At 39.1% G+C, this 17,926-nt stretch overlaps 1 protein-coding gene across 1 annotated transcript in view; it reads right to left on the bottom strand.

Annotated features, from left to right (window-relative positions):
- The window catches only part of LRP1B (LDL receptor related protein 1B), a 575,621-nt gene that overhangs the window by 337,948 nt on the left and 219,747 nt on the right, over positions 1 to 17,926 (bottom strand). Inside the window, exon 6 of the mRNA XM_074145610.1 lies at positions 15,367 to 15,624. Coding sequence (XP_074001711.1) covers positions 15,367 to 15,624 — 258 coding nt within the window. The remainder of the gene's footprint in view (positions 1 to 15,366; positions 15,625 to 17,926) is intronic.

Genomic DNA, 17,926 nt, shown 5'->3' with positions numbered 1-17,926 from the left:
TTTGCTACTCTTACTGCACCAAAACCACAGAAACATAAAATAGTTTGGGTCGGGTCTATTTTATCCAAATCTTTCCACTTTGCAAGGAGCAGCTCAGCTTTGTCGCAGGGAGTCAGGTCTGCTCGGAGTCACTCGTGTAATTTATTCCATAATAGAAGCACGGTGGTTTTGAGGCTTGTGCAACAGTTGTTTGGACGGTTGGCCATATGCTGAGGGAATAAATGCTTCCGAGAAGCAAGAGAGGATCATTGTAATAAAACTTTCAGGAGCTTAACATTTCTGTAACGAGCACCATAACACATGGAAGATGTCAGTATAATCCCCAGCGGCGGTGCAATATAGGAGCGCAAGGGTGGTAGTGCTCAAGTGCCTTGTGCCAGGAGGAGTCACCTTCTGGTCCCCCTTCCCTCAAAGGCCAGGCCAACAGAGCTGCAGATCTCCCAGGCCTGTTCACACCTGCTCACGCTACAACCTGTTGTGGCAGTAAGTGTTTGCCGCCGGGGCTCGCTTTCCTAGACCAGCCCCCAGTAAGTAAGAGTTTCCTTCACTGTATTTTGGCTAAGGAAGCACCTCCTGCTTCCTGCTGGAAGCCAAAACCATGAAAAATGAGATAACATCAAAAATAAGTAAAAATGGGACAACGTATTTGAGACATTTTGCCTTTCCCTATGTTTTCCCAATCTATGTATTTTTTTCCACATATATACATTTTACTTCTCCACAACTAAAATGCTGCTTTAATTTTTTTGACTGAAAGCTGAGATTTTAGCAGGTGAGGCTTTGTGAACTATGTAAGGAAGGCAAATAATAATGTGCCAGGCGCGGCCAGAGTTGCTTAGTTTAATTTACTATCTATTTAGGAAAAAAAGAGGGATAAAAATATGTATTTATTAAGAGACAAACTAATTTTATTCCAAAGAACAACAGCAAGCAACTTGGGGGTAGGCTTTTTGCCCCAACCTGAGTAAAAAGACAAGTTCTGAATAATGAGAAAACCAGTAGCAATCCTTTCTTTTTCTAAAATAGCCAGTAATGGTGAGACCAGGTAAATAGTAGTTAAAAAATGACAGGCTGCGAAATCCTGCAGAAGCAGCGCCTTTGCTGTGCCTCTCTTCTGAGAGTAATGTTCCTAATTAGCAGCCCAGACAACCTTATGCTGACACCGTGGCTGGGGAAAGTTAAGCTGGCATAGGTTTTCCTGTGCCCCCTCTACTGACAGCAATTTGCTGTAATTATGTCTGCAATGCCATTTACGAAATAGAATTTTTATTAAAAATGTCACCATTCAGTAAGTTAGACGCACTGGTGTCTAAACTTTTAACAGCCATGTCCTGAGCGATTATTGCATATGTTTAAAAATGAAAAATCAAATGAAAGATATCCATCTATCTTTTTCAAATGATTCATTCTCAGATATCTAATTCCTTTGAATTACATCAGCCTTCTTAAATACTACTGGTAAAGAGTATAGTGGAAAACCTAAAACATACTAAATTTAAGTAAGCACTTTAAAGCATCCAGACTTTCCTCAAAAGAAAAGAAAGCTGTTCCTCTTGTTTGCTGAGTAACATAATTTAAATTTCAATAAATCGGGTTACTGTCGAAAATACAGTTGGTATTCTTCCAACCCTACAGGATATTACAAGATACTGCTTTAAAAACCTATAAATGTGAACACTTCGACAATAGCAGTTTCCCCAAGCTGAAGAGTTTTCAAAAATACGAGCCTAATCTAAATATTATGAATACTTAATGAAAGCATCCTGATAGCTCAGGCAGACACCTAGTCTCTCAGAGACGTAGTCTACCCAGTCACTCAGAGACTTGAGCATTCAGCTTCCAACTAGGTACAGATAAAAATGCATTTAGGCATTTATTCCGCATGGGCATTTCTCTTTCTGTTTAAAATCAGACTTTTATCCTTCTACTGGATGCAGCCGCTTACCAAGAAGAGAAAATCCAACGTCTGACACTTCACATGATTTAGGAGTTTTTAAAATTAGCCGTTCCATACCTTTCAAAGGACTCCACGAAGACCGTGACGCAATCTGGCCTACAAGATCCCTGTCAGTCCTCACCTCTCTGAATTAATATCTGAGCACTGATGACGAGACGTGGTCACAGAAGCCAGTCTGGGGCCTCTTTAGCGGAAGAGCAAACAGCTATATAAGATTGCTGCTCAGCTCAAAATACAATCTTAGTCCCATTCTACATACACCTTGCCTTGCGATAGTCCTGTTGTACACCTCTATTTCCACAAAAGCTAGACATTTTCAGGTTTTTTATGGCTTAGTTTCTTAGGCCGCTATGAGGCACGTTCCTCCAGATGGAAGTCAGGCAATGGAGTGTTATTAAGACGGACGTGCTAGAGTGCGTTGGCTGAGGTTGAACATTGAGCCGGTACTGAGAGAGAAATGCAGGTTTAACGATAAGCTGCTTCCTCCCATCGGGAACCCTGGGATTTACAGAACAATAACAATAAAAAAGGAACACCTTCCTCTTGTAACAAATCCCTGTGTTTACGGAGCACTCCGAGGAAACATGACGGTGGCGGACCCCAAATATTCTTGGGTCTGTGCCTTTGCCAGGAATTTTAAAGCAGGGTAGCAAAATCCCATCCTAATTTTTTTAGGATATTTCTTCTTTTACTCGTGTTACGGAATGATTCTACCACACAATGCATCATGTTTCAGGAATGAGTAAAAAAAGTCAAATTTTCTGTTATTGAGTCTTGAGTGACAAGTTGGCTGTGATGCCCACAGATTAAACGAGCAAGAAAAAGCGCGGAGCAATGAAACAAGGGCCTCACGAATGGCCCTATCTTTTAATCCTGAGTATTATAATTTTTAGAAGGAGCGAATTTTCTGACATCAATCTCGTGTCAGAAACGAGTAAGAATAGTCAAAACCCTTAACGTTTCTAATTCTGCATTACCGAGTTTCAAACACATTGCCCCGTGATTGTAAACTTGTAATGGGGTCCCAGTAGCCTGCGTACATGCTGAACAATAAAGACAGATTTATAGAGGTACACAGCTATAACAGTCTCTCTTTTTTTTTTTTTTAACTGCGCATTCAAAAGCTTCTTATAAATCTGCTGAGGCTGTAAATCAAACCCAGTTATTTACTTCAAAGCAGTTAAGTCATCCGCTGTTAAAATTAAAGCATAATTCAGCCGCAATGGGCAGCCCGTCGAGCACGTGGACTGGGAACTGCTGCGGGGAGAGCGAGGTGGCTACGTCAGGCTGGAACACTCGCCTCGTTTTACCATCTTCCATCAAGGCAAGAGTCTACAGCCTTCCACCTTCCTAGTACTGCCTCTTGCAGGTATTAGGGACTTCATAAGCTATCGTCACGCAAAAATAAGGTCACTTAAACATTTTCCCATAAAGGCGCTAAAGCAGTAGGCTATTACAATTTTAAGGATAAGTAAAGAAAATATGGAGTTACTTTTGCAACACAAAGTATTTAAGGAAAATTACCTCCAGAGAAAGTCTGAGCAATTTAATACCAGAGGTAGGCAATGGCGCTTTAAGGAACGCTTTTGGGGGGCATATTGTAGAAGTAGATTATCTTTGTCAGTGCTTAAAGAAAGGGTTAGGGAATGAAGGAAACTCATATTGCACATTTTCTGTGGAAGGTAACGTTTGTCAGACAACACTGGTTCACGGGATCTGGAGTATGCTGGAATTTCTTGCAGGTAAAATGCATACCATAATTTTGGAGGATAATTTCATTTCAAGCCCACTATATATTGCTATTAGCAATATATGGTCTAGACAATATGAATATGCAGTTTATGATACGACCTAATGCTATAAATCAATCTGTTTCCCAGAGGGCATTATTACATTCAATTTTAATCAGCAGGTAATACTGACCATAGAATATTTCATTCTGATGTGTAGATATATACATATTGCATATAAAAAGTCTTTATCTTCATCTCAAACATATTAAGGGAAAGGGAGAAGACATTACACTTTCAAAAAAATTCATTTGCTAAAATATATTTTACTACAGAATTTGATATAATATAATAAAAATCTGCATACGGAGTCCAATTTTAATCCAGCTTGAGAATTACGACTTAGAGAATACTAGAAAATTTTAAAATATCTTCAGTTATACAAAATATAACCTGCGGAGTTCACAAATACATACCTCATTGTTCCGCATAATATCTCTGAAACAAAACCATATCATGTACCTTACCAGATGAGATAGCCTCTTTTTTTAGGGTTGCTAAGGAAAGGAAAAGAAAGTACTTCTTATATTAAAGGATATTAAGCTGTTTTCTTCATTTTTTTTTTTTCCCTCTGAAAGTGAAATAGTTCACTAAGGACTATTATATCCATGGGTAACTATTGCTGCAGCACAGAGGAATCATTGTCACCACCTGATGCCTTCAGCGTGCTTGTACTTCTGCAAGACACCCGAACCCACTCCACAGCACCCAGAAACGTCACTGGCCGCGTATTAAAGTGTGAGCAAAACAAACAAATAAAACTCTTCACATCTCTGAATGCTGACGGCCAACCGACTAGAACAAATGCATACTCATGTAATCGTTACCTTATCCTCCCTTTCTTCCTATCTTTTCTTTTTTTCATCCATTTATTGCAACTTTTCAATATCAAAATAGTAACTTCTGAGGAGAAGACTGTTATTTATTATATTTGACCTGACCAACAAAGCAGACAACTGCCCAGTCTTAAAATACAGGCACTGGTGATGCACTTAAAAAATATATAAACAAGACTTTTTTTTTTCTTGCTAACTTATTTCCAGTAATGCAAGAAATAAAAATAAAACATGGGTTTAGAGTTATGCATTAATTACTTTTCTATCCATTTTCATGCAGATATCAGGACACTGCTTCTTTTTTTTTGTTTATTTATTCCTATCATTATCACTATCGTGGTGGGATCCAAGTATTGGTCTCCTTAAGTATTATCTTAAAATGGAATACCACCATAGATGCCATTAAAAAGTCTCATAAACCACTCAGTAGCTGTTGCTTCCAGTAATACAGCTCAAGCTCAATGTTCTTCTATTTGCAGAACTTGAACTTTGCTTTGAGAAAGCTTCCAGCCCTTTCCAAACCTCACCACTTTAGAATGATATGAGGCCCTAATCCCACCTCTTCTCAACTACAGAAGTCTTATGTACTTTGTGCTAACTACTCCCACCTTGTGTATCCCCCATCATTTTAGCATTTCAGTTTTTAAACCTCACAGCATCCCTATGCCATATGGAAATGCTGTTATTCTCATTTTGCATTTAGAGGGGAAAAGACGAGATTACTTGCTAAATGTCATCCCGTAAGTCTCGGGAAAAACAGTGGTCTCCTGACTACCAGCATTATGCCTTTCCTCCTAAATCACTCCTCCTTTCACGTAACAGTAAAAAGAATTTGTCCCAATATTTGCTAAGAAATACAGAGGAGAGACGTGAATATGCATTGCATCCCTTCTCTAGGTCCCCTCTGCAACAATCTTCCTTGTAGTAATATTTTTTGCCTACCCTAAATGTTAAATTACTGGGGCTGTGAGTTTTCCCAATGGGCTGTTGATGCTCCCTATGTTTCAGAGCGGAGCAGGAGCAGGTCACTGGGGGCTGCCCGGGCTCTGCCTTCCCCTTCCCCAGCATCCCTCAGGCCAGCAGTCCCCCTGCCTGGCACCAGGCTCTCCAGTCCATGCTGAAGAGTATTTCAGGTCTTTTCAGAGCAGCTATCTTCAAATATACATATTTTTTTTCTCAGTCTATGAAAGAATAATTGTCCGAGTGTATGTTTGCAAAAGGAAAAACCCCAAAAACTCAAACTGTGACCAATTATTTTGGAAGACAAAGAACAGTGCATTCACAGATGTTTATAAAAAATGTTTTCCCACTACTTCATCTTACTTAAGTCTCCTCTTCCCAATGGGTCCCTTTCTGAAGTGAATGCAGTGATTATGACTATTTAAAACAAATCTGGATTTTGCAACCATTTGAGCAGAGTCAATGACTAACCATTACATCCTTCAAAGACTCTTAAAATCAAAACACATATTTTCAGTATATTCCTAACTAGAAGAGACCTAACGTTAATCTTTTAAAACACATTACATTTTATCTCCTTACATATAAACATAAAAATACTCCCTCATATTAAAAAATGGAATCATATGCTTAAGTAAAATATCAACAGATGACATGCAAGTAAGTACAAAAATGCCAAAAAGAGCAAGAGTGCTTGGAAATGCAAATCCTGGCGGGTGTCCCCACACACTCCTCAATCAGCTCATTATTTTTGCTTATATAGTGCGACAGAGATTTTACGCAATTAGACAGGCAAAGACTATCCAAACTTTATCATCAGCTCGAGAAGCGTGGCGGTGAATGCCTAACCCAACCCATCAACCTGCAGCTGTTCTCTGACATGTTGATAAAATGCGGGGCTTCAGCTTTGCGCAAACAGAGCAACCCTTTTGCATATTCTCCCCTTCTCATTTAATTACTTGCAATGACCAAAATGCTTTTTTCCAGAACTAAGGAATTTGTACAGCTTAAGCCTCGCTTTAGCAAAACTGATTTACTCCACCTAAAAGATTTGCTAGATGTATTTTTTCAATTACAGAATTTCAGAATAAGTGCTTCACTAAAACCACCATTTAAAATTTTAAAGCAAGCCCAAGATTTTATTTCATTCAGCCTCACTGACAAATAGCGAGAAGGATGGGATTTGTTCTTCCATTTTATTTATTTCGTCACGCTGACATGATCCATAAGGTTTTCGGCATTTCAAGTTCTACTCCACAGCCGAAGTCAAAAGAAAGTTTTAAATCGAATTTGCTTCCTTCTAAGTAGAAATCCTCAACGTACATTTTGTGCATTGAGAAGACAAAAATATTTCTATGAAGTGAAGCTCTTAGAGCTACTCATTGCTTCTGGCATTCAAAAGAAGTGAAAAACTGAAGAAAAGCAATCATATATTAAACCCCCAAATCAGATGGTGGTTTTAATTTGTCATGCCCACCACAGTGTAAATAATGATCACAGTTTTGTCAGCATATGCAAACATGCGACTCCTCTTTCCCTAAGAGCTCCTGAGAAAGTACTATGGAAAGAGCAAGCCCTGGATTTTATTCTGACCCACAGGAATACTTTGGTGTGGCTCCGTCACAGCCCAGAGCCCAGAAACACCCAGGCTGTAGCGAGGACTGAAAGCAGAGCGGCCCAGAGCCCAAAGCCATCCAGCCGACATAATTTCTTAAAAAGCGGTGACAAAGATGCAACAACTGCTTTTTATTTTATCAGATAAGTAGCTTTTGGTTTCACCTTTACTTGGATTAATGCAATTTCTCACTCATTTATGAAAAGCATGATCTTTATTTACCCTTTCCCCTGTAGCAATACAAAGCATTAGGTCAAAATATGAGTTGCAAAGCACAACAATTAGTGGAGGCCACCAGCTAGATCTCAACTCCCTAATGCTTGGGTTTCGTTCTAATACTCTTTTCATTGCATAAACTGTGTAAGCAGATTTTTTTTTTTCTTCCTGCTCCTTTCCTAGAATGATACAGCAGGCAGAGGTTTCTGGACTACTGTGCACCTGATATAGAAGGGCAAAGTCGTGGACTTTGGTCTGTAATTGCTCAAGTGCTTCATAAGTGATACCGTATTTTGGTATCAAAATAAGGTACCAGTTATGATGTTGGATGTAAACAAACAGTATTTGGGGTTTATAGTTTTTCTTATGTCCCCTTCTTTCCTCTAAAGACAGAAGTCCTTTTGGAGAACCACAGACTTTTCTTTTTTAATTTTATTGCAGTGTGGGTGCAACTTGTGTTCTGTGATTTATGACTCAGAGAAAAGTCTCTTGGAGGCAGAAGAACTAATTTTAACTACACAATCTGAAGTACAAGATACAAAAAGAAAGGTTTCTTGACTTCTTCAGTTGACTTTAGTTGGATTTTTTTGATAAAGTCTGAATGAAATATTTGCATTAATAAATTAATATCTGGAATTAAGTAGCAAATTTGCTGTCAATTAGACTAATTGAAGAAAACCTGATGAGCATTGTGTGTGACATGAATTTACAAAGAAATATCTCTGTTTAGGAAGAAAACCAGTAGGTATAGCTTAAAAAATGGGAAACAAATAAAATAATAAAGAACCAGTAGAAAATTAAAAAAAAAAAAAGGTTCATGTATATATAATTAGTTGATGGTATCTAATACTAAAATATTAATCAGATATTTTATTGCCATTGAAGATAGTTCCTAAGACTGTGCACCTGAAGCCTCAAGTTCATAACCAACTTTATTGAAATGGGCATGTTACAAGGATAAGCCTTCTATATATCTCCTATATACATCTTCTTCCTTAGAAGAAAGGCAGAAGACAAGCTTCTGTGAATACTGAGGACATTTCAAGAGCCTGAAAGCTGTAGCATAAAGAGTAGAGGACCTTTAAAAATTGCTCTAGCTGGACAGGTGCTCAGATCCTGCACGGCACCAGGAGAGGGTACAAGTTTTGGTTGCAAAAGGCAACACCATTCTCTTCTTGTTTCATTTGCAGCATGTTACAAAGGGAAAAAGCAAAACAAAACAAAACAAAAAAGATTATCTGGTTTCAGGAGATAGCAAAGAAACTGCCCAGCCAGAGCTGGAATGAAAGGAATGAGGGAGCATCTCTCCTGACCTCTGAGAAGGCTGGGCTATGCAAATCTCTGTGCCACTTGCCCATTATGGAAGTCCACAGTGGATTTACAGAAGCAGAACAAGTTCAGTTTCTGCGAAAATCATATTACAAAGAATAGTTCCAGTGGCTACCAAGTAAAAACCAAAATGAAGCCAACCTGGTGTATATCAATGTCAAAGGTTTATGAGAAAATGTGTGTCTAATTCCATAAAACACGCATTATTTAATTCCAGATTTTATAAAAAAATTATTGGTGGGTTTGGGGTTTGTTTGTTTGTTTGTTTATTTTATTTTATTTTTATTTTTCCTGGCATTTCATTATTCTTCGATCTGGGGATATAAAGGCATTTGTAAAATATTCACTACAAATTTGTGCATTTTCTATTTGCAGCAACCTATTTATCTATACATTAGATCTTTACAGCCCCACAATTATTTCAGTCTATCTTCAAAACCTCGTTAACCAAATCCAAATGTTACTGTTTGACAAGGAGTATAATAATTCAATTTAACAGAGAGGAAGAGTCCCTCTGCACTATGCCTGATAAAGATAAATTTACGTGGTTACCGATACTATGACGAAGTGTTCATTTTTTATTTACAAACTCCATCTGCTGCTGTGGGAGGTGAGAGCCGGCTTGCTCTTGGATTTTCTCCCTGGTACAAGACCTTTGCTATCAAGGAGGGGCTGGGATGTAAGGAAGACAGTCATGTCCCACTGTTTGGACAATAATGAAGCTAATTAAGATGGAAGTCTGAAAATGTTCAGCTAGAAAGCTGAAAAAACAGGGAAAAGGGAATTCAGCAATGCAGAACTGAGGATAAGGACATGCAGAGAACAGGCTTTGCAGAGACAGGGTTCAGGAGACTGGCCCAGGCAGAGTCGAGGATTTTAGAGGAGGGGGAAAAAAAAGAAGAAATCACAAATCTGCACTGAGCAACGCCATTGAGATAAGACATTTTATTTTCTGTACTCAGTCTGAGAATTAACTGTCCAGGGCACGGCTACTGAAAAGCATATACAAAGAAACCCGACAGCACAACAGCTTTGCTAGGAAAGAATCAGGGTTTGACTGATGTCAATGAAAGATCAATTGTGGAAGCTGGATAAATAACAAAGCTTGAAGAAACAGTATCATATCTTTGTATGACTGAAAAAATCCATTCTTGGCAATTAACAGGCAGTTAATTACTAGCTCTTATATCAAAAGGGATTAAATGCAGGTAACCTCACTTTGGAGGGAAACACCACCAATTCAGAGCATCTGCCATAGAAGCTTCTGCCTCAAAATGACATAATGTTACAGGGACACTATTCAAGCTGATAGCACAATCCTCAAGTCAAATTGAATGGACTGAATCCAGAAGATGCAGTAAAAGCAGACAGATCCTTCACAGCTAACATTTAGAAGCTCCTAATATATGCAAGGCCCTCTTTGGAGCTCTGTTCTCACAGATTGTATCTTAACTTTTGTGCAAACACCATCAAGCATTGAAATATATACCAAATACACGAATTCATAAAACAAGATAATGGATTTGCGGTACCCACCACAGTGAAAGGATGAGATCCAACTGATCGTGCTTGTTGGAACAGAAAGGTTGAATGAATGTTTTTAACAAAAAGATGAGAACTACCCTTTTTCTTCTAGTAAACCTGATAATCACAAAAAGGCTATATATAACCAATAATCAGAAAAAAAAAAACAAGACAGGAGCTGAAGATAGGAGCATACTGGTAAAAGGAAGTATGTGTACAGGCCTGAGTCTCAAAGGAGTCTTTTCATCGCAGGGGGTAGAAAAACTGTACCTGAAAGGACAATTATCAGATAGCATTGTTTCCTCCACTAAATAAAAGTCCATACTGCACCAGGAAAGCACCTCATCAAGGCTGTATAAAATACTGGATCAAAAGTTCTGTAAGTCCAGGTACACCAAAATAAGGAAGGAATGTATGGACACATGCAAGGATGATGCAAAGAAAGCATTTCCCGTACCAGGCCATGGAGTATGAAGGACATCCAACTGAAGATTTGGACTTGTGGCTGCTCTGAAGAGGAACAGCTAAAAGCTCATGGAAAGTAAAATAAATTTTAAACATGGAAACATGAAAATTCCAAGATCCATTCAGGAAGCCATGAGGGAAGACTCAGGAAAGATGTAGTCTTACACATATAATAGCGATGTACGCATGTACCTAAGATGGGGTCCAAAATTGGTTCCCCGTTAAGCATCAGTAAGCAGTGATCTGTGCTGGAACCTGTGTGAAATAACATTTGCAGGTCACCTAGAAGACAGCATGAATACCCAGGTGTGGGTATTTATATCCAATAATAAAAATGTTTCGAGAATAGTAAAGAGGAGGGCCAGTTTTGAAGAACTGCAGGACCTCAGGAGACTGGGCAGTAAAAGGAGATGGGAAACGCAAGCTGAATAAATATGAAAATAATGTGAAAAGTATTCTACTTCTATATATTTAATGATTGCTCTGTGTAGAGCACTTAAGAATGAGATACTGACACTATAAAAAACCCAACCAAAAAACTTTGGACAAAGTAAGTAAGGTCACTATCCCAGAAACATAATTTGTCCAGTCTTCCCAGAAATGCAAGAACAGCAATACAGGATCAGTCAGGGCTCTAGGAATGGACGCCATATACAGGAGAAGTAGGCTGTGATATTTCTTTAGGATCCTCTTCTCACATCCCATTCTTGCTCCTGTTACTGTATCAGATGCTCTGAACGCTACTGAAGTGCTATTTGAGGTGTAAATGACCTTTGTTATGAAGCCTTCTCATTTCTGTTCATCTTCTAGGAGGTCTGTAGGCATGGGCTGTCTGTCACGGAAGAAAAAGAAAAATCACATTCTACAACTATATGACAGTTTATAACGCCTGTCTGGAGACAAGCTCTGGGCAGACTTTATGTAGGAATAAACACCTCCCCCAAGATCTTCACAGTTGTTCTCCTCCTGAGTAAGCCAAACTTTGCTTTGATTTCTCATGAATATTCACAGGAACTTCACAGGAAGGCTGCTGACAGAAGCATCATCTCTAGAGCTTAGTGTTTCCTTCAATGATTGAGGCTCATCAATGCCAAGCTAAATGATTGTAGCTATTCTGAACAGAGCACTAGTAGCTGTGGTTAATCACTACTAGGAAGTGTTTTAGGCCAGGGGGTGGGGGGACAACTAGGGGGGCCAAAACCATGGAAGAAAACAGGAATGTAACCAGAAGCTGTTGGATCCTGGTCAAACCCTCTGGGATCCCTGTCTGATGGTCTTCTCAGAAACCACATCCAAAATGCAGGAGAGCCAAAAAGTCAGCTTTGGCTTGTGATCATGTGGGCAAGTAGAAGGTGCTGGTTTCCGCAAGCAGAGAGGCATCTTCTGCCCTCTGGAGATGATGACCCTCCATGCCCATCCCCTGTTTCCAACCTCAGAGCGACTCTTCCACCATGTGGTCAGTGGTAGGGCAGGCAAGGGAAGGCACCTAGATTAAAACCGAATCAGTATGGAAGAAGCAAGAGGTTTCTTTTCATCCAGATCGGTCCTGTACAAGCACATCTGCCAACAAAGAAGCCTGTGAGCCTTCCAAGGCAAGGTAGGATCGACTGGAGGTATAAAACACCATGAGGTGGCAAAGCTAAAGACAAGCATTCCAGGATTTGTACTGGTGTACTGTGATAACCGAGTGCCAAGAAAACCTGAATCAAATACCAGCCAAGCAGAAAATATCATGCTCTGAAGCACCATCCCAGAAGAGATTTTGTTATATTCTGCAGAAGAATAGTGGCTAAAACCCAGGCTGTGCTGGCCGGTGCTTGTTTGGAGAGCACATAAGGTGCTTGGTACTTGTAATGACGAAGACAAAAAAAAAATGCCTCTTAAAATGAGGAAGAAGGAAATTCTGTTATCCAGAAGATGCTGCTCTTGTCACCCCCTGCCACACCCCAGCACATTAAAGTATTAGTATAAGGTTGCACGTCATGGCTTTGGGAGGTCAGAAAATTGTGAGAGATTTTCCACCTTCGTGCCATTAAAGAGAATTTTTGCTTGTTTGGTCCTAGAGGTAGCACTTTATGTAAACGATTGCTCCTGAGCATCTTTCTGTACAAAGCGGAAGTGGGCTGTGAGCACGTATAAACTGGCAAGGAGCATGCCTGTTACGGGCAGTGGTTGTATCAGCCTGCCTTATATGAGAATCTTCCCTGAAAGCCTATTTGGCTCCAACACTCTATGTAAATCTTTCCAAGAGGAAATTTTCCAGCTTCTCTTCCAAAAACTTCTTGGTCTTGAAAAGACAAAGATGAAGCAACATGCCAATGCCTGGCCTTGGCTAAGACAAGAATGCCTGTGTTGATAGTGCCATGCCTACAGAAGCCTATGCTTATTTAAAAGGATAAACCTATCAAACAAAACCTATCCATGATATAATAAAAACTTACAAGCCTGAAACAGGCTTAATAAGCACAGGTAGATAATTTCTGCATTAAGTACTGGGATAAAACAAAAAAAAAAAAACACCAAGAAATCTGCACCAGATGAGTTCTGACCGAACCTTTGGAAGTTATTATTCCCATAAGGAGCACCCGTTTGTCCGTGCTGTCTTGTGCCTCAGATGCCCCAGTGAACCAGTCTGGTGAGACCATTCACTGCTCAGTTTTGAGCAGGTGTGGGACAAAAGCAGCTTTCACACTTACTGCCCCCCTGAGAAGGCACGTTCACACCACGGGGACTGCCGCTGCTCTGCTGCCACAATCCAAGAACAACATCTGTAGATGCGTGTGTCTGGAAAAAAAATTACCACCACAGCTGAATCTGCTTGATTTTGTCAGTCAGAGCTCCAAATCTAACACCAAGCAATCTTTCTCTAAGCCTCCAAGTACCATTTTCCAAATCAAAATTAAAGAAGAAGCTGGAACAAGTCTCTGCAGTCGATCCATGTCCACGGGAATTTCTATTCTTCATTTAAACAAGATTGAACGATTACAGTCAAGTTTCAGAAAAATATTAGAGACCACAGGCTGATGTGTACTAGCACGATGAAAAATGATTAGCTCATTAATTCCAGGCACTGTACTCATTTCAAACCCATCACACAGCCTTAATTTTGCAAACAGATGCACTAATGCAGATCCGAACGCCACAGAGATTAGCAATTCTCTTCACACGCAGAGAACAGAGGGAGAGGAACACGGGAGAGAACTGGTGGAGAACTACAAAAACATAGTGCTAAGGTCCACCCTGATAATGAAGATAAGTGACAGAACAGACACACGTACGGCTCGATACAAAACAAATTTTGCTAAAGACTGTGGTTAATTTGATTGTACTTACTGAAAGGAAAAGAAAATAAAATTTCAATACCAGAGTGAATTAAAAAAGCACTATCGAATACTACCAACAAGATTTTTAGGGCTCTTAGATCTCTAAAGTATGAAAAGCCCTCTAGAATATTACATTAGAAAAACCCTGAATAGAATAGGAAGAAGGCAAAAAACCCCAAAAAACTATACATCTAGGGTAAGAGGGTAAAAGGAGAATAATTCTCTAAAAGTAGAACAGTCATAATGAGCGGTAGACAAAAAATTCAAAACCCAACCCCCTTTTTTTTTTAAGTTAATTTTCTATTCGAGTAAATATATATTTAGGAAAACAGGTTAAAAACCCCACCTTACTCTGCAGAAATGACCACATCTTACAACAGCTATCTTGAGACTCTAAAGCACAATCTCAATGAAGAACTTATCACTTTGACACACATCTTTAAGAGTTATAATCAAATTTGTGATTAGAATCTTCCTGAACCAGATGGTCAGAGGGTTTGAGATCCGTTCAGAGCTATTCTTTCATGCCCATCTCTCTGTAAAAGAACTTTTCAAAATCTTAGGTCCAATCTGAGGTTCCTGTCTTGAGTTTTTAGAAGCTTGTTATTAACCCCACCATTGCACTCCTCAGTGCTGTCATTTATAAGCTGATCTGTGGACACCTCTTCCATGAAAGATGAAAAAAATTGCTTTTTTTTTTTTTTAATACTTCATGCTATTTTTCAGTCTGTTCACATAAGAAGGTGTAAGTGGTTGAACATCTCCTTCAGAAGGTAACAGCGTTTTGAGAAATAATGCTGTAATGCCAAAGACTAATTCAGTATGATGAGTTTAGGTCTGTTAAAAATTTGGTTTTTAATTGTAAAAAAGGCCAGAAATTTAGTTCCACTAAGTCATAAAATATTTTGTTATTTTCAAGAACCAACATACCTATGATAGTTGACAGCAAATGTGATAAGCATGCCTGTCTTTAATTCATTGGTAATATTGTCTCAATATCAAAGAACGACTTTCAAGCTTTATGTTGCACTACTTTGCCAGAGAAAAGGAAACATTTTACATTTCTTCTTCCGTTGTGCTGCTGGTTTTGTCACTTTTGTCACTTCCACACATTATATTTAGTCTATAAAAATGCACATCTTTAAAAGTTTTGCATAGATATAAATATTGCAACTCACACTGAATATATATATATAGGAGTGAGAAACATAAAAGTGCTTCAGTGTGAGCTGCAATATTTAATGTTTTAAGACTATTTTCAACCGCAAGCCCCAAAATACCTCTGAAGGCTCCTGCAACAGTTTGCCAAGACAGACACCACTGTTTTGCTAAAACACTGTCAAATACTTACTGTGAAGATACTGAGCAATGTTTATTATCCACTCATCTGTTAACTTCCCAGCTTTTGTTAGCTTGGTACACTTCAGCTGGCTTGAAAGATCTCGCGATTCAATCCAACAAACCGTGTCCTCTTTGTAGCTATAGTCTAATGTCAAAACTGCAGACCCTTTTACGGGAGTTCGGGCAGATACCTGGCTTCCATTAAGGTATAATACCTCAATCGTTTCTGAACTTGCAATCAGAAGAAGAGGAGGTCTGTCAGCAGGCTCTAAAAACAAAGTAAAGAAAATTTAAAGGGTTAATAGACTGTGTATACCATATTTATCTTTTCAGTTTTAATGTAGTTTTTAATGTTCTTACCTGCATGTTTTAAGAGATATAATAAATTGGCTTTGTTTTTATTTTCATAACTATCATATATTCCAAATTACTAGTCTATTTTATCCTGCTGTTCTAATGGTTCACATCATTAAAGAAAATTAATTACCCTAGCCCCACAGCTTCTGTTTAATTCCAAGTATCATTATTGCAACATTTTTCATGCCTAAGTCATAAATTGAAATACAAGTTATGCAAATTATTTCTATCCAGATTACTGGCATTTCTAAAAGAATGAAGGCCAGGAAAACCTGCAGAACTTACGAGTACACATGAAATAGTAAGATACTTTTTATAGTAGAGTCTGTAAAATTAGACAAACCCTGAGGAGAGGATGCTGCTAAAAAAAAAAAAAAAGTAAAATAAAAACCAATCTAACAAAAACCCCAATGCAGCAAAACCTGGCTACGTCGTACAGATGATGGGCTTAATACCATGTATTAATACCTGCTCTAGTGGAGGTGTCCCTGCCCATGGCAGGGGGGTTGGAACTCAATGATCTTTAAGGTCCCTTCCAACTCTAACCATTCTATGATTCTATAATATTATAAAGAAGAGAGCATCCTACGGTGGGGTGTCTTGACAGCAAAAAGGGAACAGAGAATGTGTAGTTTCCATTGGGTTACCATTAGTGTCATAAGAAACAAGCAAACAATAAATAGAACAAGCAAAGGAAAACTATGAAGACGCAATTCATATTAAGACATTACATGCAACTTAAAGTGTTCTCACATTCACCCGAATCACTTTGCCTAGAAATCCTGTTAGTAATTTAAAAAAATACTTGAGCAATATGTGAATAATGAAGGAAACTGAATAATACCCCAGTAGTGAAGAACACATATCTTGCAATGCAAAATATTCCAGTTCAAGTGAAAACTTTAAAAAGTGAAGTTATCCACACAGGGGAACAAACCATTCTCATTTAGACAAAGTGTTTTCAGCATTCTGATGAGTGCTACCGGGCACACAAAAGCAGCTGCTCTTGCTTTAGGTCTATCTTTAATTGCATTACTGTCTCCAACATCCAGGGCTGGTTTGAAATTATGCATCTGACTTAGTCAACGGCAAATTAATATTAGTGTCTGTAGGATGAGGAGTCTGTTATATGTGGTGTATTCCACACATTTCATACACTGCTGAAATTGAGTGACATCTTGTTCTAGATCTAGACTGGTCCTTTAAACTGAAATCAGGTCCCAGTTAATCCAGAACTGTCAGGGGCACATCTGTATCAAAAGCACATGGCAGCAAGTTTCTTTTTTTTTTTAATTCTGGGAAGAATGGCTTCATTAGAAACAGTAGGGTAACATTGCTTTGCTTCGATTTGTAACGAAGAACTGCTGCTGACATAAAATATGATGTGAAATGGTGTCGTGGTTTGACCAGAAACTACTTCCTGAAAAATCCCTTTGCTATTAGATGTTGTTCTGCATTCAGGGTCCTGCTCCAACTGAGACTGAGTTGATGAAGGACCTTATGAGAAGAGGGGAGATTTACATTAGATATTAGGAAGAAATTCTTTACTGTGAGGGTGGTGAGACACTGGCCCACGTTGCCCGAAGAAGTTGTGGATGCCCCATCCCTGGAGGTGTTCAAGGGCAGACTGGTGGGGCTTTGAGCAACCTGGTCTAGTGGGAGGTGTCCCTGCCCAGGGAACTCAATGATCTTCAAGGTCCCTTCCAACCCAAACCATTCTATGATTCTATGATTGATTCTATGATTCCCTGAGGAAGATAAGGTGACCCTAAAAATTGCTTCTGCTTTAACTGGAATAACAGTGGTGTCTAATTTTGCATCAAGGTATGTTCATGCAAATCATTTAATGGAACGTTCTCCTTTTCAACATCGTCAACACCACTACAACATGTCTATTTGTCCAGTTCCTTTCTTCAATTAAATAATGTTGCCAGGTTGGCAAACTTTTGGATGTTGTATTTAAAAAAAATTAACCTAAAACATAGAAACTCACTGTCGTGGCTTCAGTTGGGACAGAGCTGACTTTCTTGCTGGCAGCTGGTATAGTGCTGTGTTTGGATTTGGGATAAGAAATGGTGTTGGTGGCGCACTGGTGTTTTTTGGTTGTTGCTGGACAGTTGGAGCCTTTTCTGCTCCTCACACCGCCCCACCAGGGAGTAGACTTAGGGGGGCACAGGGGGTTGGGAGGGGACACAGCCGGGACAGGTGACCCC

The sequence above is a fragment of the Numenius arquata genome, chromosome 3, assembly GCF_964106895.1.
Source record: "Numenius arquata chromosome 3, bNumArq3.hap1.1, whole genome shotgun sequence".
NCBI classification, from domain to species: Eukaryota; Metazoa; Chordata; class Aves; order Charadriiformes; family Scolopacidae; genus Numenius; species Numenius arquata.
Note: the sequence above shows the minus strand (reverse complement) of the source record. Positions and strands in the feature narration are given on the sequence as shown.